Here is a 23,106-nt window from a genome sequence, read left to right on the forward strand (position 1 = left end):
CCAGAATGAAATATATTTTTACCACTAAACACACCTTGAGAAAAACTGCTGCAAACACTTGCAAAATAAGAGGTGTTTTGGTGCAACTCCTTTTACTTACACTTTAAATCACACCAAAAAGAATATGCTAGGGTTTTATTCCCTAATGTGGGTTGTATTTCAGCATTCAAAACCACTTCTACAGAGTATGGCTTACTTTATAGTTACTATTTTAAGGACAGAAAAGTCACAGTTACTAGAGGTGCTGCAGTGAAGAGTTGCCAAACCCCCATTTTGGGTGGCTATAAACCGTGCAGGAAATAACTCTGCACTGTAGGTCACTTAGAAATCTCCTTATTAATAAAAAGCACAACTTTCTTCAATTAAAAACGACATTAAATGAATCAGAAAGACGGTCTAGACATTGTTAATGTGGTAAATAACTGTTACTAGTGGCAAATGTACATAGGTGTACAGAGGCACATTTTCAGCAACCATCACTGCTGTGTTTAAATGGCACATTCTGTTAGCCAATCCAGTTATACCATGTTAAAAGGCTAATTGATCATTTTAAAGGCCTTGTCCAATCATTTCTTTGGCTAGATGAGTATCTGCAGCATCGGCATTTGTGCGTTTGATTATAGTCTACTGAAATTCGTCAGTCTATTATTCTGAGAAATCGAGGCTATTCAATGAGAGAAACTGCCAAGAAACTGAATATCTCGGTTTGTACTACTCGCTTCAAAGAACAGGGCAAACTGGCTCTAACCAGAATAAGAGGAGAAGTGAGAGGCCTTGCCACAAAACTGAGCAAGAGGATGAGCACATCAGAGCCTCTAGTTTGAAAAACATATGGCAACACTGAAGAGGCGACTCCAGGATGCTGACTTTCTAGGCAGAGTAGCAAAGAAAAAGCCATATCTGAAACTAGCAAACAAAAGGAAAATATTAAGAAGGGCAAAAGAACACAAACCCTGGCCAGAGGAAGATTGGAAGAAGGTGTTAAGGACAAATCAGTCTAAGTTTGAGGTGTTTGGATCACAAAGTAGAACAATTGTGAGACGCAGAATAAATGAAAAGATGCTGGAGGAGTGCTTGATGCCATCTGTCAAATATGGTGGAGGAAAAATGATGCTGTGGAGATGCTTTGGTGCTGGTGAAGTGGGATATTTGTACAGGGTAGAAGGGATACTGAATAAGGAAGGCTATCACTCCATTTTTCAATGCCATGCCATACAGTGTAGACAGCTCTTGATTGGAGCCAATTTTGACAATGACCCAAAGAATAGTTCCAAACTATGCAAGAACTATTTAGGGAAGAACCAGTCAGCTGGTTTTCTGTTTATAATAGAGTTGCCAGCACAGTCACCAGATCTCAACCCTATTAAGCTGTTGTGGGAGCCACTTGACCATTTGGTACGTAAGAAGTGCCCATCAAGCCAATCCAACTTGTGGAAGGTGCTTTAGGAAGCATGGGGTGACATTTCCTCAGATTAACTCAACAAACTGGCAGCTAGAATGCCAAAGGTCTTCAAGGCTGTAATTGCTGCAAATGGAGGATTATTTGATAAAAGCAAAGTTTGAAGGACAAGATTATATTTTAAGTACAAATCATTATTTGTAACAATGTCAATGTCTTGGCCATATTTTCTGTTCATTTTACAACTCAGTTGTGTAATAAAATGTGAGTTTTCATGGAAAAACATGACATGTTTTGGAAGCCCTGAACTTTTGGGTAGTAGTGTATATATACTGTATTTGATACAGATAAAGTAACTAAGCAGTCATGCATTCAGTTAAATCAGTGTGTTGTATCTTATTGTAGACCTAGAAAGACAAGCGTGATTCTCACCTTGACTTCCTCCCATGCATCCCTCTCCTCCTTTAAAACCCTGCTGGTGTGAAGTGGCGTCTGGGGAACCTCCATTGATTGCTTTAGGGCAGAAGAAGTAGCATGTCTAACGTTAGTGCAGTAGTGCAGCAAAATGATTGAGAAGGAAATCAATAAAACATCAAGATGAAGGTTATGGTTTGGGCGCTTACATTGATCCACGGATGATTCATGAACTCTGTGATGGTCATCCTTTGGGTCGGCTCAGTCTTTAGGAGGGTCCTGATCAGCTGTTTAGCTGCAAAAAAAAAATAAGCACATTTATGCTTGTGTTTATGTATATTAATCAGCTCTTTCATACAGCAATATCCAAGCTGTGGTACCAAGGTGTCATAAATGAGATGCTCTGAGAAATAGTCTAGTCAGAAATTAGAAAATCTGATCCTTGCAGCCCCATCTGTGAATCGTACTAAGCGCTACAATGCCGCCCTGACAGCACTACTCTTTAGTGTGGCCACTGAGTGAAGAAATGTTATCCATTTTCAGTGGCAGAGACAGCATAAAGTTGTAGGGAGCATTTTAATAGTAAACTGCATTTTACACAGCAAGTCAGCAGTTTATTCAGGCTGCGAGAGATAGCAAGACTTTCAGCAGAAACCAGAAAGCTTCTAACCGCTATCTGACATGGAACATGCTGGACTGGGAAATTATGTCAGTCTTACAACATAAACCTATCATGTTTTGTTGGTTTTTAAACATCAGTAAAATTGGGTTTTACATTGACTCTCATTTTAATATAAGTATAATATAACTACTCATGGTAGGAAGGCCTGGAACAAACTCTCTGATTGCTGTTCTTACATCTCAATGTCTTAGATAAAATCTGGAATCAGGACAAAGCTTCACCAAAAACAGAGATCGGAAGAAGCGTAGAAAATTCCGACCAGCCTTTCTCTACTGCTTCCTGTTGCATACTAATGAGGCAATGCATTAATGGATTCACACTTGTTTTAAAGAAATGTAGCAAAGTAGGTTTTTTTGTAATGTTCTAGAGACGGAACCAGAGGAATGATCAAATTTCTTTGCTAGTGAAAAACAACACTGAGTGGATTCTTTTCATTTCAAATTGAGTTCGACTAGATGTTCCACTGCTGCATCCATCGTTTGGAGAGAAAATAGATACCTATACATCATCACTACATAGCTTCAGCTTTCTTTTTAAAACCAGCATATTACTCATAAAATGAGAGCTAACTTTCAGCTTAGCAGGCAGCAGCCAAAGAAAATGAGGTGAAACACCCTAATCAGTTTCAATTTCCTGATCAGTTGTGAAATCCGTCTGTGTTCTGATTTATTTGATTTATTTATGATAGTTTCACACCCCAGCAGGAGTTTATAAAATTATTATGGAGTCTTGAAATTCTAACTGTAATTAAACAAAATCAACTGTGAAAGCAGAAATTTCCATAAATGCTTTAAATGCACCATTTAAAACAATAATAGATTAAATGATTTTTTTTTTTTATCCCTTTTTTTAAATAAGCTGAAACTCCCACCACAAAAAGCACTACAATAAATACATTTGCTCAGTTATTTTACAGAATTTTTCACAGACTGCTTAAAAAATTCAAATTCGGCTTTACAGGTTTACCTTCTTCTGACACCTCTGACCATTCAGGGTTGGGAAATTCATACTGGCCCATCCTTATCCTCTTCTTCATCCCAGGAGAGATGGCCAGTCCATGGTTAGAATAAAAAGGAGGGTACCCACACAATCTGTTGGGTATTTAAAAACAAGTGACATTAGAGACAACATAAAGAACTAGATAAGCCAAAGACATAGAAAGAACAGAAGGGCCGACTTACAGAATATACATAATGACGCCCAAAGACCACATGTCGCATGACTTGTCATACTTCTCTGGGCCAAGAACCTCTGGAGCTGCAAACAGAATTGAATTAAAAGCAAGAAAAACAATGCTGAATAAAATTGTTTGGCTGTAGTTTTTTTTATTTATTCTTTTGGCTGTATGGAGCATTGCTTAAAGGAAAACTGTCCCTCCTCCACCTATTGCTGCACACTTTTCTCAGAAGCTGAATGAGGCCTACTCTAAGAAAGACACATTCTGTTCAAAATATCTCTGTTGTGAAGAAACAAAAAAAAGAAAAAAGTAAATTAAAGGATCACTCTCATCACGCTTATGTAATGCCATTTAAAGCTATATCTGGTTAGGCTATAAACAGTATGTCTGTAAATCTGGATGAAGAGCACAAAACCAAAGGTTTGATCTTCTGTACAGTAGGAACTCCAAAACCACCAGGAAATGTTGTTTATGTTACTTAACTTATTTAACTGTGTATCATAATCAAATAACAATACATAAATACTATGAATAAAATTATGTTTGTAATAATCAGTATCTTACGTTATTTTAGAAGCATTAGAAATAATTGATACTTTTCTGTCGATAAGAAAGCTATTAGATCAAGTTTCTGTGTAGATGCCATGAAACCACAACGTTGCTACTCAAAGTCATCATACTGTGAGAATCTCAAACCAGCCTATGCCTAAAAAACAATGTAGAGACTTTGTGTAACAGAACATGCAGGTGCAGACTCTTACCAACATAGTAAGGTGTGTAGCAGGGAGTGTCTAAAGAGTTGTGTGAGGTCGTCTCCTTGGCAAAGCCGAAGTCTGTGAGTTTCAGGAGAGCTTTGGGCCTCTTTGAAGAATACAGTAAATTCTCGGGCTGCAGGAAGCACATGGAAATACTTTAGAACCTGCACGTGTCTTTTAGCTCCTTTACTATAAGGAGAAAGAAGGGCAAAATTCCTGCTTAATAATGAATTTAACGCTAAAATATGAAACAAACCTTGACGTCTCTGTGTGCGATATTGATTGCATGTAGGAACTGGATGGCCTCTCCTATGCTCTTCATGATATCAGAGGCCTCTACAATAAAGATATTTTAAGCAAAGTTACGAGTGACTGCTTGTGACGGTATCAAACATGCACCGCAACAGTGTGACTCCAGCAGCAGATAAAATCTCACCATGAATAGATTTTGATGGATTTTTAGGTGTTTATAACCGTATTACCTTTCTCTGTGAAGGCCTGGTCTCCTCTGTCCTGGATTCGACTGAAAAGCTCACCCCCATCCATACTGTAGAAGACAGATGAAATAAATGACGTGAAGAACCATACATGCAGCTAAATACAGGGATCCACAGAGCGAAACACGTTATTGAGATGAGTTACACAAACAGAAAAACTTTTATTCAAGAAACCAGTGAGGTGAAATCGAGGGGATCTGCACAAGGCCTGTAATGGGGTTTGCTTCCAACAGAACAACATCCAACCACAGAAACCCAGCAGGAAGGAGTTATTTCAATGTCACTTCAAGCAGGAGTGGATGTCAAAAAATGACCCCCTGGTGCAAGTTAAAAGAGGAAAATGCTGAAAAGCAGAAAGCTCTGATCTGTTGCATAAGTAAAGCAGTGCAAAAATGTCCAAATATGGTACCGCTCTACTCGTAAGTACTTCACACAAGCCCTACTTTAACCGACCAGCTGTTTCAAAGAACAGACGCCTCAAGCCTCGTTTCTAACTTCCTTTTCCCTGTAACTGGTGGTCTGCGGTTTGTCGGGTGACCAAAACGTGATAATGGGGTTTTCTCTATTTAGAAATTTGTGTTTTTTTTCTTCTTTACCCTTTAGTCACTGTGAAATAAAATCTGAACTTGGAAATTTGAACAGATGTTTTCCCAGTATTTGTTGAATGAACATACTGTATATTATCTTGAGAACAAATATGATAATTGAGACATTATTAAATATATATGGCAACTCATCGCAATTACTGAAAGAATCCCAGTTATATCAGCCTAGAGAGCACACTGCTAAAGACTGATACACACAACCTGTCTGAACACAGCAGCTAATAGAAGTATGGTCTTTAACAGGGTGACTAATAGCAGCAACCTTTTCTCTGACTAATCAGCAGGTTTTTCACATTAAACAGTGTGATCGCTGGAAATTTACATATACGTTTGAATTCCCAGCATGAAAGACAGCTGCTGCCATCTTTCATGAAAGCAAGAGAGAAAGCAAGAATATAATAAATTAATGGTACAATGTTATTTGGTTTGAAAGATTCACTTTGACCACTTCTGATATTCTTTATGTTATTATGGCCAAATAGCTCGATGTTGGTATCGTTTGACCCTACAGCTTTGTCCATTAGCTGCAAATGAAGTCTTAAAGGAGTCTTCACGCCCCAAGTCACTTGGTAAAGTAAGACCTTTTTCACTGTGGACGGCAACACCAGTGTTACAGGATTTCCGAGGTTAAGCTTGAGCTTGTTCCAGTTTTTGCTAACCACTCTTCTTTCATCTGAGGATGATGGTTTGAGACTGATTGTTGACGCTTGGCCACACTTTGGTCTTACCACAGGACAATGATTCAAACACCATTGAAACTTGTTTGGGAACAGATCATGCAGGCTTAAATTTAGTCTCTGGAACAACCCCAAAACTCAATGCAAGGGAAAAGCTAAGACCTAAAACCCCAGTCTATGCCAGGAAACCGACCAACTTATGTCAGGCCTATCAAGTCTGATAAGAAGAGTGGTCAAATGTGGTGTCAGAATTATTCTGGTCCTTGCTTAAGTCTACAAAAAATACATATACAACTTAAAATAAATATATGTAAAGTTCCTCTGCAACTTCCTAGAAAACAAATATCTAAATGGAGTGGGTGTGTATGTGTTTGTTTGAGCCTGTTTGCATAATATTGACTGCGTTTCTTTTTGTAATCAACACAAAATGTGATTGTGCACCCAACTCCAACTTCTAGTCAAGATGCATTATCATTGAACCCTTAACAAGCAGTAAACCAGGAGTGTCCCATTCCAGTCCTCAAGAGTGGGCAATTAATGGTACCTATGCAGAACTTGATAGCATGACCATATTAATTCAGCTGTGTTGGACCACAGATGTGTCTCAGACATGCAGGGCTTTTGATGGCTGAAGTTGGAGACTCCTGTCCTAGATTGACAGCAAGATATTCATGCCCTTGATAAGTGTATGCATACTTCTCAGCGGCAATCCATATAAGACTAGTGACACCGGTGCGGTCAATTATAAAGACAACCTCACACATGAACACTACCAGAGAATTTTACAAGGTCTTAGCAAATACTAACAAAAGTGCAACTAATGCTTACCTACTTCATCTGAGTATGAGAAAACTCTCTCCAACTAACTCCATAAGTTTCATTTAATCTTTTTGCTCGCTATGACAGCAAGAGTTTCATATCAAATCGTCAATACCAATTTCACATCTGCTGAAAGACTCAAGTCACCAAAGACTGATTCCTCAGAGTTACGAGTGGTTACCGGAGAGCCAGACCCAGAATTAGAGCTGAGGGACCCCCCTGCAAAACCGCAGCACACTTCAAACTTCAGCACCGGTTAAATTTTGCATTCTGAGAAACGGACACCAGAAACCTTAAGCTGCAACGCAACCATCTTTTATGCAAATCTTTTTTTTTTTTCTAACATATTTCAGAGGAAGTAGATATTCTTGAAGTCGCTTAACCCACGCTCTTCCTCCACGCTCCTTAAAACTGTTGACAAAAGCATGAATTATGTTTTACAAAAAGGTGAGGATTTTGATTAACGGTGGAGAGCAGGTACACGATTCTCACTGAACCAGCAAAAACATGAAACGCCATTCTTACACACACATCAGCCTACACTCTTTCATATCCCATCAGCAGTGTGAAGATGTTTTACCATCTCAGACGATAAAATAAAGACCGCAAGTGACAGCACATCTGCTGCACTAATCTAATGATTAGTGCAGCAGATGTGCTGCACTAATCATTTCTAATGATTTCTAATAAATACAGACCAAATATAATGTTGGTCTGTGGGTTTTATATGTATATATAAAGAATGTCTGGATTATACATTTTATATTAGGAAGTTCTTTGCTAAAACCATCTGTAATCTAATATGTTTAAGCTAAATATATTTATGCTTTACAAGAGGTAGATTTAAATAAGGAAGGTGCTGAATTTTTTTGATTTAGTGAGGAGACTTAAAACCGCGACCCTTTACACAACATGGGTCAATTCTTCAAAGAGCCAAATACAGGTCAGACTTAATGACTCATATGTCAGACAGAAGAACAATCAGGTAATCTTGCTGTTTCGCCAAGTGTGATATTCTAGGAAATGTTTTGATTTCATAAGAAAAACTACCTTTTTCTTTAATTGTCATTCAATCTCTCAAGGAAATTAGTCATCACTTACAACACTACAGCATGTGCGCCTGTCAGCTCACACGTCTCTGACTTTGTACAGCAATGACAACCACACAGCAAAATAATGCACGTGTGACAACTAAATGGGGTTTGGTGGTTTTAAATGCAACAAGGTGGAAATAGAAAGGAAATAACAGCAAGGTTGTTTAGAGGAAATGGGTCATTATGCACCAAGGTCATGCTGAGCAAATTTACAATAATTAACCTGAATAATTTTCACATTTGACAGTTTAAACTTTGCCTCCTTAACACTAACATCTGTGAACAATAATAATAATAATGCATTTTATTTAAAAGCGCCTTTCAGAGCACTTAAAAGACACTGTACAATCAGAGTAACGACAATAAAACAAGATAAAATCCATACAAATTAAAAGTTAATGGATCAAGGCAATCACAGTGAGTAAGCACTCTTAAACAGATGGCTTCTGAGCTTAGACATAAACAAATAAAGTGTGTCAGCAAATTTTCAGAGGGAGAGAACCCCAGAGAAAGCTCCCTGTGGTGCTGTGGCGGGCAGGAGGTACAGTAAAGTGAAAGTAGGATAAAGATCCAAGGAATGCGGGAGGGAGCAGAAATGCAAAGGAGATCAGAAATGCAGGGTGCAGTGAGGTTGTAGTTAGCCTTGAATGTATACAGAAGAATTTTAAATGGTATTTGAATTTAACAGGGAGCCAGGGGAGCTGCTGTAAGACTGGGGTGATGTGATGAAAATAGGGGGTTTGGGTAATTAATCTAAACCATTTGAAACGTGTGTAGGGATTTCTGAGGAAAATCAAAGAAAAATTACTGACACTAATCAATGGGGAAGGTGACAAGGCTATTGACAAGAATAAATGCGGTGTACGGGAATAGAGGGATGAAGACAATTAATATCGTGTAGATGAAAATAAGCAGAACGGGTAATGTTACTGATGTGAGAAGTGAAGGTTAGAGCGCCATCGAAGATGACATCCAGACTCTCAACCTGAGGTGAGGGTGAGAGTGTAGACCCATCAAATGAAAGGGGAGAAACTGTCAGTTTGGACAATACAGATTTGGTTCCCAAGAAGGATCTCAGTTTTGTCATTGTTCAGTTTAAGGAGGTTGGAGGTGAACCAAGAGTTTATTTAAGATAGGCATGGGGTTAGGGAAGGGTGTGGAACGTGGCTCACAAGACAGAGAGCTGGGCATCATCAGGATGACAATGAAAATGGATGTTAAATTGTTGGAAGGTATTGCCTTGGGGAAGAAGGTAAATGAGAGCCTGTAGCGACCAACTGGCAGCCATCTTGACTGAGATCTTCAACAAGTCACAGGAGCTATGTGAGGTTCCCTCCTGATTCAAACACTCCACCATCATCCCAGTACCCAAGAGACCCAGCATCAAAGAATTAAATGACTACAGGCTTGTCATGTCTGTGGTCATGAAATTCTTTAAGCGAATGGTGTTGAAGCACCTGAAGGACATCACAGGCCTTCTTGCTGGACCGCTTGCAGTTTAACTACCGGGAAAACAGGTCGACAGTTGATGCAGTCAACTTGGGACTACACCTCATCCTGCAATACCCAAATCCATGGACAGTCACGATGTACATATTCTGGGTTACTAGTCAAACCAGGCTTTACAGTTTAGATTTATGCGGGTACAATTCAGATACAATTGTGTTTATTTTAATAGTATGCACGATATATCGGCATTGACAACATTATAACGTTTTTTAACATATCAGACCAATATCTGTATTGGTCTGATAAATAAAACTAGGCCAATATTAATAACCGATATTTATTATCGCCTTGTAGCTGTAGCTTTGTGAAGGGGGGGGGGGGGTTGCGGGTGCTTGGCCATGTGGTATTTGTCTGGGCATGTTTGACAGATACAGGTCCTTCTCAAAAAATTAGCATATTGTGATGAAGTTCATTATTTTCCATAATGTCATGATGAAAATTTAACATTCATATATTTTAGATTCATTGCACACTAACTGAAATATTTCAGGTCTTTTATTGTCTTAATACAGATGATTTTGGCGTACAGCTCATGAAAACCCAAAATTCCTATCTCACAAAATTAGCATATCATTAAAAGGGTCTCTAAACGAGCTATGAACCTAATCATCTGAATCAACGAGTTAACTCTAAACACCTGCAAAAGATTCCTGAGGCCTTTAAAACTCCCAGCCTGGTTCATCACTCAAAACCCCAATCATGGGTAAGACTGCCAACCTGACTGCTGTCCAGAAGGCCACTATTGACACCCTCAAGCAAGAGGGTAAGACACAGAAAGAAATTTCTGAACGAATAGGCTGTTCCCAGAGTGCTGTATCAAGGCACCTCAGTGGGATGTCTGTGGGAAGGAAAAAGTGTGGCAGAAAACGCTGCACAACGAGAAGAGGTGACCGGACCCGGAGGAAGATTGTGGAGAAGGGCCGATTCCAGACCTTGGGGGACCTGCGGAAGCAGTGGACTGAGTCTGGAGTAGAAACATCCAGAGCCACCGTGCACAGGCGTGTGCAGGAAATGGGCTACAGGTGCCGCATTCCCCAGACCTGGGCTACAGAGAAGCAGCACTGGACTGTTGCTCAGTGGTCCAAAGTACTTTTTTCGGATGAAAGCAAATTCTGCATGTCATTCGGAAATCAAGGTGCCAGAGTCTGGAGGAAGACTGGGGAGAAGGAAATGCCAAAATGCCAGAAGTCCAGTGTCAAGTATCCACAGTCAGTGATGGTCTGGGGTGCCGTGTCAGCTGCTGGTGTTGGTCCACTGTGTTTTATCAAGGGCAGGGTCAATGCAGCTAGCTATCAGGAGATTTTGGAGCACTTCATGCTTCCATCTGCTGAAAAGCTTTATGGAGATGAAGATTTCATTTTTCAGCACGACCTGGCACCTGCTCACAGTGCCAAAACCACTGGTAAATGGTTTACTGACCATGGTATCACTGTGCTCAATTGGCCTGCCAGCTCTCCTGACCTGAACCCCATAGAGAATCTGTGGGATATTGTGAAGAGAACGTTGAGAGACTCAAGACCCAACACTCTGGATGAGCTAAAGGCCACTATCGAAGCATCCTGGGCCTCCATAAGACCTCAGCAGTGCCACAGGCTGATTGCCTCCATGCCACGCCGCATTGAAGCAGTCATTTCTGCAAAAGGATTCCTGACCAAGTATTGAGTGCATAACTGTACATGATTATTTGAAGGTTGACGTTTTTTGTATTAAAAACACTTTTCTTTTATTGGTCGGATGAAATATGCTAATTTTGTGAGATAGGAATTGTGGGTTTTCATTAGCTGTATGCCAAAATCATCCATATTAAGACAATAAAAGACCTGAAATATTTCAGTTAGTGTGCAATGAATCTAAAATATATGAATATTAAATTTTCATCATTACATTATAGAAAATAATGAACTTTATCACAATATCCTAATTTTTTGAGAAGGACCTGTAGTGATGCAGTGCAGAACTACAGGGGTTGGACAATAAAACTGAAACACCTGTCATTTTAGTGTGGGAGGTTTCATGGCTAAATTGGACCAGCCTGGTAGCCAGTCTTCATTGATTGCACATTGCACCAGTAAGTGCAGAATGTGAAGGTTTAATTAGCAGGGTAAGAGCACAGTTTTGCTCAAAATATTGAAATGCACACAACATTATGGATGACATACCAAAGTTCAAAAGAGGACAAATTGTTGGTGCACGTCTTGCTGGTGCATCTGTGACCAAGACAGCAAGTCTTTGTGATGTATCAAGAGCCTCGGTATCCAGGGTAATGTCAGCATACCACCAAGAAGGACGAACCACATCCAACAGGATTAACTGTGGACGCAAGAGGAAGCTGTCTGAAAGGGATGTTCGGGTGCTAACCCGGATTGTATCCAAAAAACATAAAACCACGGCTGCCCAAATCATGGCAGAATTAAATGTGCACCACAACTCTCCTGTTTCCACCATAACTGTCCGTTGGGAGCTCCACAGGGTCAATATACACGGCCGGGCTGTTATAGCCAAACCTTTGGTCACTCATGCCAATGCCAAACGTGGGTTTCAATGGTGCAAGGAGCAAATCTCGGGCTGTGGACAATGTGAAACATATATTGTTCTCTGATGAGTCCACCTTTACTGTTTTCCCCACATCCGGGAGAGTTACGGTGTGGAGAAGCCCCAAAGAAGCGTACCACCCAGACTGTTGCATGCCCACGTTTTCCTCCACCAGTATCACGTAGTGACCTGGCCACTATCCTGCAAGAAGAATGGCTTAAAATCCCTCTGACCACTGTGCAGGACTTGTATATGTCATTCCCAAGACGAATTGACGCTGTATTGGCCGCAAAAGGAGGCCCTACACCATACTAATAAATGATTGTGGTCTAAAACCAAGTGTTTCAGTTTCATTGTCCAACCCCTGTATATGGTCTCTAACTGAGGTAGAGAAGCAATGCAAGTGGTGTGGTTGTTTTGTGGTCAGATATTGATATTGGCCTGAATTTAGATATCGGTGCATCCATAATAGTAAGTCTTTGCTGTGTCTGAACATATGACCTAGACAACTGTTAAAACTCACCATTGAAACATGTAGAGATGTAGGAGGTTTTTTCCATTCACAGTAAAGCTGAACTGGTCACAGATAACAATTCATTAAGGTCTGAATCAGACCTCCCACCCGACAATATAATGTACAATAGTTTTCAATGATTATGTTTTACTTTGTATGTTACGCTTTTCTTTAAGGATGCTTTTAGTTTAAAAATATTTACTATTTGAGTAACTTAGTAAGTTAACACTGAATAACTTTACACTGTGGAGGAAACACTGTATAGTAACTTAATACTGTGTCGGAAATAACACTGGGAACATATAATATTTATTTATTTTTAAAGCAATGACTACTCATGCTGCAGCATTCCCTATACATATGGGAATTTTGAGTTTGTGTATGCGTGTTGCGTGTGCATGTTTGTTAGACTGAGGAGGGAGGGAGATTTTATTACGCTTCAAACCAAACTACACCGACCTGTAAAAAGAACTTACTACTAGAACTAAAGCCCCTATGCTAAGCTGTGATCACATAAGATATGTATACGCCTTTTAAAAGTCGAAAACTTAAATGGGTAACAAAGAAAAACATTGCATAGTGTAACTGACTCACTTGTTTGGTCAGTGTCACATTTGCAGGATATGGAGTTGGACACTTACAATGTTGGGCTTCTCATGACTGATCATCAAAGTTGGGTGCATCAGCCATCGTGTGAAGCATTTTTTATACAAATGGACATGTGAGATCTGTATTATTCACACACATGTTGAGTGGGTGACCAGATTTTTAAGAAAAATCATCAGTCCTGGCAAAAACCGGATACATTTTTCTTAGAATATTCAAGGAGGAAATATGTGCAAGTGTCCACCACATAAAATGTCCTCTCAAAGACGAGTCCGCATGCAGACAGCGATGTGGATTGTCTGGTCCGCTGGTACAGTCAGAACCTCCTGGAGCTTAATCCGCTCAAGAGAATGGAGATGATTATGGACTTCTGGAGAACAACCCACCACACTGCTTCCCCTCAGCCTCCTCAACATCACTGTTTCGTTTATGAATCACTTCCAGTTCCTAGGAACAAGCATTTCGTCAGAAGACCCAGGAGAGACTGTACTTCCTGCAGCAACTCAAGAACTACAACCTTCAACAGGAGCTGCTGGTAATCTTCTACACTGCCATAATTCAGTCTGTTCTGAGCCCATCTATCACTGTGTGGTTTCGTTCATCTACAAAACAGAACAGGTCCAAACTGTATCAAACAATTAGGTCTGCGGATAGGACCCCTCCATCTAGGACCTGTACAGGTCTAGGGTCAGGAAAAGGGCAACTAACATTTCTGCAGATCCCACAAATCCTGGACACAAACTGTTTAGACTTTTACCTTCAGGTTGGAGCTACAGAGCGCTGTCTGCTAAAACCAGCTGCCACAGAAACAGTTTCTTTCCCCAGTCTCTGATGAACACATAATCAAAGAACCCAGATCGATACCATGCATATTTGCGTTAATTCAACCGTGTCTTCCTTTTTAGTGAAAACACTGCATAGATATATATTCATAGAGAAAAAACAATATTTAACTTTCTCTATATCTATATTTAGAATGTTTTTATTGCAAATTTGTAGTCAGATTCTTTGTTTTGTGCACAAGCTTGGCGAATAAAGCTGATTCTGATGCTATACAAAATAAAAACGAATGAAACATGGCATCTAACTAAGAAAACAAACCTGTGAATACCTAATTAAACCATCAAATGTTGATTCGTGAAAGTGATTACAAACCAAATGCTCAATGGAAAAAAAAACAGACAGATACAGCTGGCATATTCCTCTTTAGCAAGCAACTTAGATCTTTATCTTCCTATTCGGAACCACTCACTACAGCGAATGCAGCTGGGTATGTGTGCTGAGCTGGGGGTGTAATGAATCTAAACACGTGACCCGTTGAAACTGTGAAAGAATCACATGCTGCCAGAGCTCAGTTGGAGTTTATTAGACGGCAGTAATTTCAGAATAAAGCTGAGCAATTTGAACCCAACTGACCAGTCAAGTCGCTAAATCATCCGGATGTTTGTCATTCCCAGAAACTTATATTATTATATTGACAAAAACTTATTATTCAATAAAAATGTACACTACCTGGCTAAAAAAAAAGGTCGCTTTAACGATTTAACGAACTATGTTGAGAGAAATCATGTGGTTGCGGAAGAGATGTCAGTCTGTTTAAAAAGGGATCAAATCAATAGCAGGCATATAGAAGAGGAAAGATCTAAGGAGATTGCAGAAACTACTAAAATTGGGTTGAGAACGGTCCAGAATGTTGCAGAAAAAAAATACAAAAGCAGTTATAAAATTTTATTGAAACAATGACACAATGAATGAGTGCTGTATTTAAAGGCGGTCCAACAAAATGTTTGAGTGTGTGACCTTTTGTTTTGGCCAGGCAGAGTATTATTAACATTATTCAAAATTTGTAGGTTAGAATTAGGAATCGCAACTCTAAAAGGGATGTCTGAATACAGCTATACAGATGGTTTGGCCAATAAACTAAGCGAAAACAGAGCTAAGATCAGTTTTTTAAATGAACTTATTGGTAAACATATACAGGTCCTTCTCAAAATATTAGCATATTGTGATAAAGTTCATTATTTTCCATAATGTAATGATGAAAATTTAACATTCATATATTTTCGATTCATTGCACACTAACTGAAATATTTCAGGTCTTTTATTGTCTTAATACGGATGATTTTGGCATACAGCTCATGAAAACCCAAAATTCCTATCTCACAAAATTAGCATATCATTAAAAGGATCTCTAAACGAGCTATGAACCTAATCATCTGAATCAACGAGTTAACTCTAAACACCTGCAAAAGATTCCTGAGGCCTTTAAAACTCCCAGCCTGGTTCATCACTCAAAACCCCAATCATGGGTAAGACTGCCGACCTGACTGCTGTCCAGAAGGCCACTATTGACACCCTCAAGCAAGAGGGTAAGACACAGAAATAAATTTCTGAACGAATAGGCTGTTCCCAGAGAGCTGTATCAAGGCACCTCAGTGGGAAGTCTGTGGGAAGGAAAAAGTGTGGCAGAAAACGCTGCACAACGAGAAGAGGTGACCGGACCCTGAGGAAGATTGTGGAGAAGGGCCGATTCCAGACCTTGGGGGACCTGCGGAAGCAGTGGACTGAGTCTGGAGTAGAAACATCCAGAGCCACCGTGCACAGGCGTGTGCAGGAAATGGGCTACAGGTGCCGCATTCCCCAGGTCAAGCCACTTTTGAACCAGAAACAGCGGCAGAAGCGCCTGACCTGGGCTACAGAGAAGCAGCACTGGACTGTTGCTCAGTGGTCCAAAGTACTTTTTTCGGATGAAAGCAAATTCTGCATGTCATTCAGAAATCAAGGTGCCAGAGTCTGGAGGAAGACTGGGGAGAAGGAAATGCCAAAATGCCAGAAGTCCAGTGTCAAGTACCCACAGTCAGTGATGGTCCGGGGTGCCGTGTCAGCTGCTGGTGTTGGTCCACTGTGTTTTATCAAGGGCAGGGTCAATGCAGCTAGCTATCAGGAGATTTTGGAGCTCTTCATGCTTCCATCTGCTGAAAAGCTTTATGGAGATGAAGATTTCATTTTTCAGCACGACCTGGTACCTGCTCACAGTGCCAAAACCACTGGTAAATGGTTTACTGACCATGGTATCACTGTGCTCAATTGGCCTGCCAACTCTCCTGACCTGAACCCATAGAGAATCTGTGGGATATTGTGAAGAGAACGTTGAGAGACTCAAGACCCAACACTCTGGATGAGCTAAAGGCCGCTATCGAAGCATCCTGGGCCTCCATAAGACCTCAGCAGTGCCACAGGCTGATTGCCTCCATGCCACGCCGCATTGAAGCAGTCATTTCTGCCAAAGGATTCCCGACCAAGTATCGAGTGCATAACTGTACATGATTATTTGAAGGTTGACGTTTTTTGTATTAAAAACACTTTTCTTTTATTGGTCGGATGAAATATGCTAATTTTGTGAGATAGGAATTTTGGGTTTTCATGAGCTGTATGCCACAATCATCCGTATTAAGACAATAAAAGACCTGAAATATTTCAGTTAGTGTGCAATGAATCTAAAATATATGAATGTTAAATTTTCATCATGACATTATGGAAAATAATTAACTTTATCACAATATGCTAATATTTTGAGAAGGACCTGTACAGATAATTGTGACCTGATCTTGTTCATTTAAATCCTGCAAAAAATGTTTGATGGATTGTTTAATGCTGATGTTCAGGTCAAATCAAGGTCAAGCTCTGTGAGTTTTAAAACTTAAACATGAAAAACACGACATGAAAATATGTATTTGAGATTATATGATAGAAAAGTGATATTAGAACAACAAATTTGAACTGATATTTCATGACATGTTAGAGACTTGGAGCAATAAATGTGAGTTTTCAGCTAAAACAGAAACTGGAAAAACAAAAACAAAAAACACTAAAACTGATTCACAAACTGTAAGAAGACCAGCTATTGAGTGATGGTGTGTGTAGTGAACCTGTGCACTCACCACTCCATGACAATAAGCAGACACTTCTTGCTTTGATAGAGATTCTCATAAACATCAACAATGCGCACAATATTGGCACACGGGGACGCCCTCCAGTGAAGCTCCACTTCTCTGCGTGCCTTGGGACAGTCCTGCAGCATCTGGCCATGAAAACAAAACAATAAAGAGTAAGTGTGATGAACAACAGATTTATTTGTACTGCACTTTGAAAAACCTAGATTACATAAAAAACCAGCAGTCACAGGTAAAAAGGCTAAAGTCAGAGATTTTAAAAGGAAAAAGTTACCGCCTTATGACAGAATGTTGCACCTTAACAAGAGGTAAAAATAAAATAATAAGAGACAAGGTGAAACCCAACACTTGCAAATAGGAGTGTTGTGCTGCCACCAGATGGAGAAAGGTCAAAAATACATGAGTATTTTTTCCATTCAGACTTGTGTACAAGTAGCCCCCTCTGTCTGCGGCACTTGGTCAACACATCCCTCAACAGCAGTGGATGTTGTTTCTGCCGCTGGCCTTGTGAAAACTAGATGGATTTCAACCAGTCATTTAATATAGGTTAGTAGCTTCCATGTCCATCAAAACATATACATTAAAAGATACATACACCTATGCCCATTCAATGACAAGTCAAAAAGGCAGTTTGTCATGTTTTCGGTTTAATAGACTGACAAATTAGGTGTACTGAAGAGTAAACAGTGGACAGTCTATCCAATAGTAGAAAAAAAACTGTTGGTTGTTTAAATAAGGATCTGAACATCAGTCTGTAAGTAGGAGGAAATAAAAAAAAAACATGAACATGCTTGAAGTCTTTCAACCAGACAGTGTGGTCTTTAAACTAAAAAATACAATTTTTAATTATTATTGTACCAATCATACTTGTGCATTTATCTACAGTCTTTTATGGTATATTTTATTTGTAAGCCTTGAACTAATACTGATTAAAGTATAGGCTGTATGATTAACAAAAGCAAAAGCTAAATAAGTTTATGTACACATTTTTATATTGAGATATCAACCCCATAAATAACAACTTTTTTTTTTTTATTCTCATGGGTGAAAATAAATGCGGCAAATGAAAAAATGTAGCCGTGACAATGAGCCACAGTCTACTTTGTTATGTTACATTCCAACCCTGCCCACTGTCATAATACAACAGAATAGGCTTCATTCCACTGAGCAAAACGTTTCCCCTCTGGTCTCTGGTTTTTCACAACACAGACCAGTCAGTGGAACTGGATGCTCATAAACCACCACTTTCCAGAGGAAAAACAGGATTAAAAAGCTCTAGCTGTCCAAACGGTAGATGAGAAAGTAACAATTCAAGCTGAACCTTTTAGAGGTTGCAGGTTTAAAGTATTTAAAGCACTGAAAAATCAGCATCAATTAACAAAATGGTAATGATTAATGGTAATTTACAGACAATAATGTGCTAAACCAGTCTTACTAGAAGTGGCCAATCAACTAAGCTTAGGTAATAACATATAATATGTCAAAAAATGTTGATTTACAAATAAATTACCAAAATTATGCTGCATTACAGAACACAAAGGGAGATCCTACAGTGAATCTTTGAAAAATCTTGGATAGTATGAGTTACTGCAATATTTCATTTTTCTTTAGAATTAATTAAGTATTTTTAAATTTAATTCAATGTCAGTCAGATTAAATGTCTCAAATTCAAGCTTCAGACACAAGCAGAAGACAGTAAAAATAATGCAGGGATACCTCGACCACCAAAAAGAGTACTAATTGCTAAATGTAGCTGTACTTTGGACTTTTGGGAGACATTTCTATCGTCTCTACATGTTGAAGACACTAGAAGTTTGCTCCCTTTTCCAAGAGCCATGACCTTCCAAGCAGCTTAAGTTAGTTTCTAGCCAAATGAATGTTTTCTGAATAATCTGGTTGTCAGATTTCTGAGACTAGCAGCATTGTAGCTGAGCATCTGTTCATATTCAGGACAGCCAAAATAAAAACACAAGGCTTTATGCTAATTCAGCAAGCATCTACTTTGTTAAAAGCACCAACACGAGAATTGAGAAAACTTCCTGCAAAACGCCCCTCTGGGGGAATATGTTAGATTTGTTGACTCGTGTAAAAACCTTTGAAAGAGTGAAAACTTTCTCTGTTGCTGTGGTCTTGTGTTCATTCACTGAAATCACTATCATTTGGCTTATAGCTTATAAAAAATATAAACTATTTAAATCAAGAAGTTATTCTATGGTCCTTTTTATACGTCTTTTATTTCATCTTTATTTATTAAGGTAACTTCAGAGAAACAGGGACTGAGTAAAATAGTACCAATAACACTAATTCTACTACTACTAAGTGATAATAATGATGTTGATAGCATTTATGCTGCAGGAACTTCAGCTTGTAATATTTCATGCAAATTCTTAAACAAATTCAACAAAACCACGATTATGTGGATAAAACATGAATTTACAAAATAGTCATGATAGCAAAATGTCATATTATTGCACCTCAACCACTGATCTAGACTATATTGTAAAATACTTACCTTTATGCCAGCACTGTAAAAAAAAAATATATCATGCATTGTTTCAGCTCCAGCTTGTTAAATTGTGTCAGAACAACACTTGAAACAAAGGCCTTTGGATAAATGAGACTGAAGTAGAGACACATGAACATTGCCACATGTGGTTAACCCAAATATAACAACACAAATAGTTGGGTGCTAGATTTCCAGCATGGCGGTGGAGCTGTGGTGATTTAGGCTCATGTTAAAAACATCCCGTGTTTTGAACAGATTTGAGTCATAGAAGCAGCCAGGGAAGCACCATCAAGCCTACAACAGAATGACTGTGAAAACAAAAATAAGAAAGCAAGGGGTCGGCATGAAGCCCAGACATCGGTACTTCTACGACGCTGGACTGTGACAGAAGAGCTGTGCATAAAATACACAAACTTTTATGAAATGAAGCAATAAATCAAATTACAAATATATCATTTCTTACTTAGCTAGTGCTGCATTCCAGATGTACGTGGGAAGTTGGAGTTTCTGAAAACTCGGGTGGAACGAGCCCCGACATTGGAACCCAGATCAATTTCTACCAACTGTTCGAGAACTTCAAGCTACAGTGTTTATAAAATGCTGCAAAATACACCGTCAATGGCTTTTACAGAAAATAGCAGTTAGCCTGTTGATCACAGAAAACCGTAAGCAAACCCCAGCTTTAATTGGAACAGTTTTCTATGGTGTGAAATCAAAAAAAGTTCAAATTTCTGCTAAATAATGTGAGATTTCAGCTTCAAACAGTGTAGTAAGATTAATGAATAATTTAGTAATCGACTATTCGTTAACTGGAGCAAACAGACTCTATAATATGCTACCTGCTGAAATAACAACCCGATCAGAGCAGTAATTTGGCGAAAATTGTACAAAAATTATAAATATATTGTATTTAAGATGAAAAACCTCCTTTGTCTATAACTATACTCCATCCAGAACTCCTCAAGTGGCACATTTTTAGCTTCACCTAGTACAAATCCTGTAAAAACAAATCTCCTATTTAGCACCTTTTGCTATACGATTAATAATCGATTAATCAATAAAATAGTCGACAGTTTCATCGATTAGCAAAATAATCGTTAGTTGCAGCCCTAAAGGAGATGACCATTTCTTTGTGCGGTTAGCCCAGAAACGCTCATTGAAGCAGAACCAAAAACATTTCCAGCTAATCCGTATTTTCTATTATAAAAGAACTTCTGAATTTGTCCCATCGGACCCTAAAAGTAAAAATAGGATAGACACAATATCCAGTCATATCCTATAAAAATAAAATAAAAAAACAAAGTGCTTCTGTCCTTCAGCCACATGCACTTCTGCACATGAAAACAGACTCCTGTCACCTCATTGCTGGTGTCCGAGCATCGCGCCCCCGCCGCCCTTTAATCACCTCCCGTTTGCCTTTTTCAGCTAAACAGTGAAGCTTATTAGGGAGGCAGATGGGCACACAACACCCTCCCACAAGCCAAACAAAAGTTCCTGAGTAAAACAGCAGGAGGTGTGAGAGAGTTCAGCAACAGAAGACCCCTTCCTCCACCTGCAGCACTGAGCCAAGAAACAGCTCACTGGCTCGTTTCAGCCAGGGCAGGTCTGCTCCACTACTCTGTACGGCACAAGTTGTGTTTTCATGGAGGCATAAGCCCCGCCTCCAGCCATCAGTGTAGTGCGCTGTGCTGCTAGTAACAATAAAAACATAAATAAATTAAATACTAATAATGTATATTATTGTATATGCTAGAATGTCTTATTTATGTTTTGTATGTATAAAATGATCCGCTGGGATAATTATCTGGACCATAGACCAGCCAGAACTTAAAAAAAATAAGTCTCAGAGGTTCTGATGTGAGGGGGGTGTGTCAGGAGAAGCGTAGAGGAGAGACGCTGCTGTCTGGATGGTTAAGCTCCAAAGTTTGCCTTGAAGAAGTTACAATTGTAGGCTTTATGAGAAAGTTTCTGTCCTATCCATGGCAATAACAATGACAAGGACTTTAAAGCGCAAAACCGTGGACTTTTGACCGTGGTAAGGTTAGCTTTAGGTTGGATATTGGACATTGGTGCTCCATGGATTCAGCGTTTCTTCCTCCTGTGCGATACAATGCAGCTGCTCTCTGCCTGCTCCCTCCTCTTGCACACGCTGGTTCGCTTAAGGACCATCAATACATTTCCGAACCAGACACGCTGTTTCATAGTGGTAATGTTTTGTGTGTTTTGAGAGAAATGTTTGTGCATCTGAACAGCTGATTTTATGTGTGATCAGCTGATTTAGTATGTTATTCAATACAGCGCCCCGCCTGCATGTAATTCAGAAAGCTGATGTGTCCGTTTTTTCTTTCAGCCTTCAGGCATGGTTTATGATTTGTAAATAGTAAAATTATATGTATAACCCACTCCGGCCATTGTGGTCCTTAATATTATTATTGTAGCTCTTGAGTTTTATTAACTTTTCCCCGCACTACCTCAGCGAAAACCTTCACATTCCTTCTCCTCCCATGGCCAATCAGTGAACAGCAGTCTGTTCAAGTCAAATGTAGGCCCGACTAAGCCCCAGTCGTACTGCTCAGGAGCAGGGACCAAAAAACTAGGAACCGTTACGGAAAAAACAGTAATGGAAACGCTTGCAAAGTGAGCCGAGTGGAGTCGAGTAGGGCCAAATCAAGCCAGTGGATAAAGCGGCATTAGTCACACTGTGGGTGCAGTGCAGTTAAAATGTGTGGGGAACTTAGATTATGCAGAGGTGACAGGTTAAGCTCGGCTCAAACAGAAAAGCTTCTTACTGTGACAAAAGGAGGCTAAACAACAAGTTTCCAGAGAAAGATTCAGTTCATGCTTTTGACTTGTTTAGTGTGGACTCAGTGAAGCATGTGTCAGAAAGATATCCGTTTAAAGACATCTGCCAAGCCACATAAGACCATCATATAATCAGCTTTTTTATTTATTTCCTAAATGCTAAACTACTGAGAGGTGGGTTTATTTTTTTTGTTCAAATTCATAGGGTTACGTATATCTTCTTAGTATTCACTAGAATTGTCTTTGAAACTGTGTGAACTGGACCAAATGTTTTGGGTATCTTTCCAGTAGTCTCTCACAATAGTTTGCAGGAGCGTTGGTCCATTCCTTCAGACAGAACTGGTGCAACTGGATCCGGTTTGTAGGCCACCTTGCAGACGCACTTTGTATCTAATTTTGCGGTATGATTAGGGTCAGTGTGTGTTTGGAAAACCAGTTTGTGGCTAAGTTTGAACTGCTAAGAGAAATAAGTTTGGCTATCCCAAAAGACCTAAAACAGGAAGTGTTCACATAAAGTCAGACAGTGAGGAAAAAATTGTAAAAAATAATCAGGGGAAAAACATCC

At 39.4% G+C, this 23,106-nt stretch overlaps 1 protein-coding gene across 1 annotated transcript in view; it reads right to left on the bottom strand.

Moving 5' to 3' along the window:
• The window catches only part of mapkapk2a (MAPK activated protein kinase 2a), a 50,157-nt gene that overhangs the window by 9,863 nt on the left and 17,188 nt on the right, over positions 1–23,106 (bottom strand). The window contains exons 2-9 of the mRNA XM_047348839.1: positions 17,222–17,361; positions 4,910–4,974; positions 4,684–4,763; positions 4,434–4,560; positions 3,677–3,752; positions 3,462–3,586; positions 2,023–2,108; positions 1,832–1,912 (exon numbers count right to left, since the gene is read on the bottom strand). Coding sequence (XP_047204795.1) covers positions 1,832–1,912; positions 2,023–2,108; positions 3,462–3,586; positions 3,677–3,752; positions 4,434–4,560; positions 4,684–4,763; positions 4,910–4,974; positions 17,222–17,361 — 780 coding nt within the window. The remainder of the gene's footprint in view (positions 1–1,831; positions 1,913–2,022; positions 2,109–3,461; positions 3,587–3,676; positions 3,753–4,433; positions 4,561–4,683; positions 4,764–4,909; positions 4,975–17,221; positions 17,362–23,106) is intronic.

The sequence above is a fragment of the Girardinichthys multiradiatus genome, chromosome 20 (genome assembly GCF_021462225.1).
Source record: "Girardinichthys multiradiatus isolate DD_20200921_A chromosome 20, DD_fGirMul_XY1, whole genome shotgun sequence".
Lineage (NCBI taxonomy): Eukaryota > Metazoa > Chordata > Actinopteri > Cyprinodontiformes > Goodeidae > Girardinichthys > Girardinichthys multiradiatus.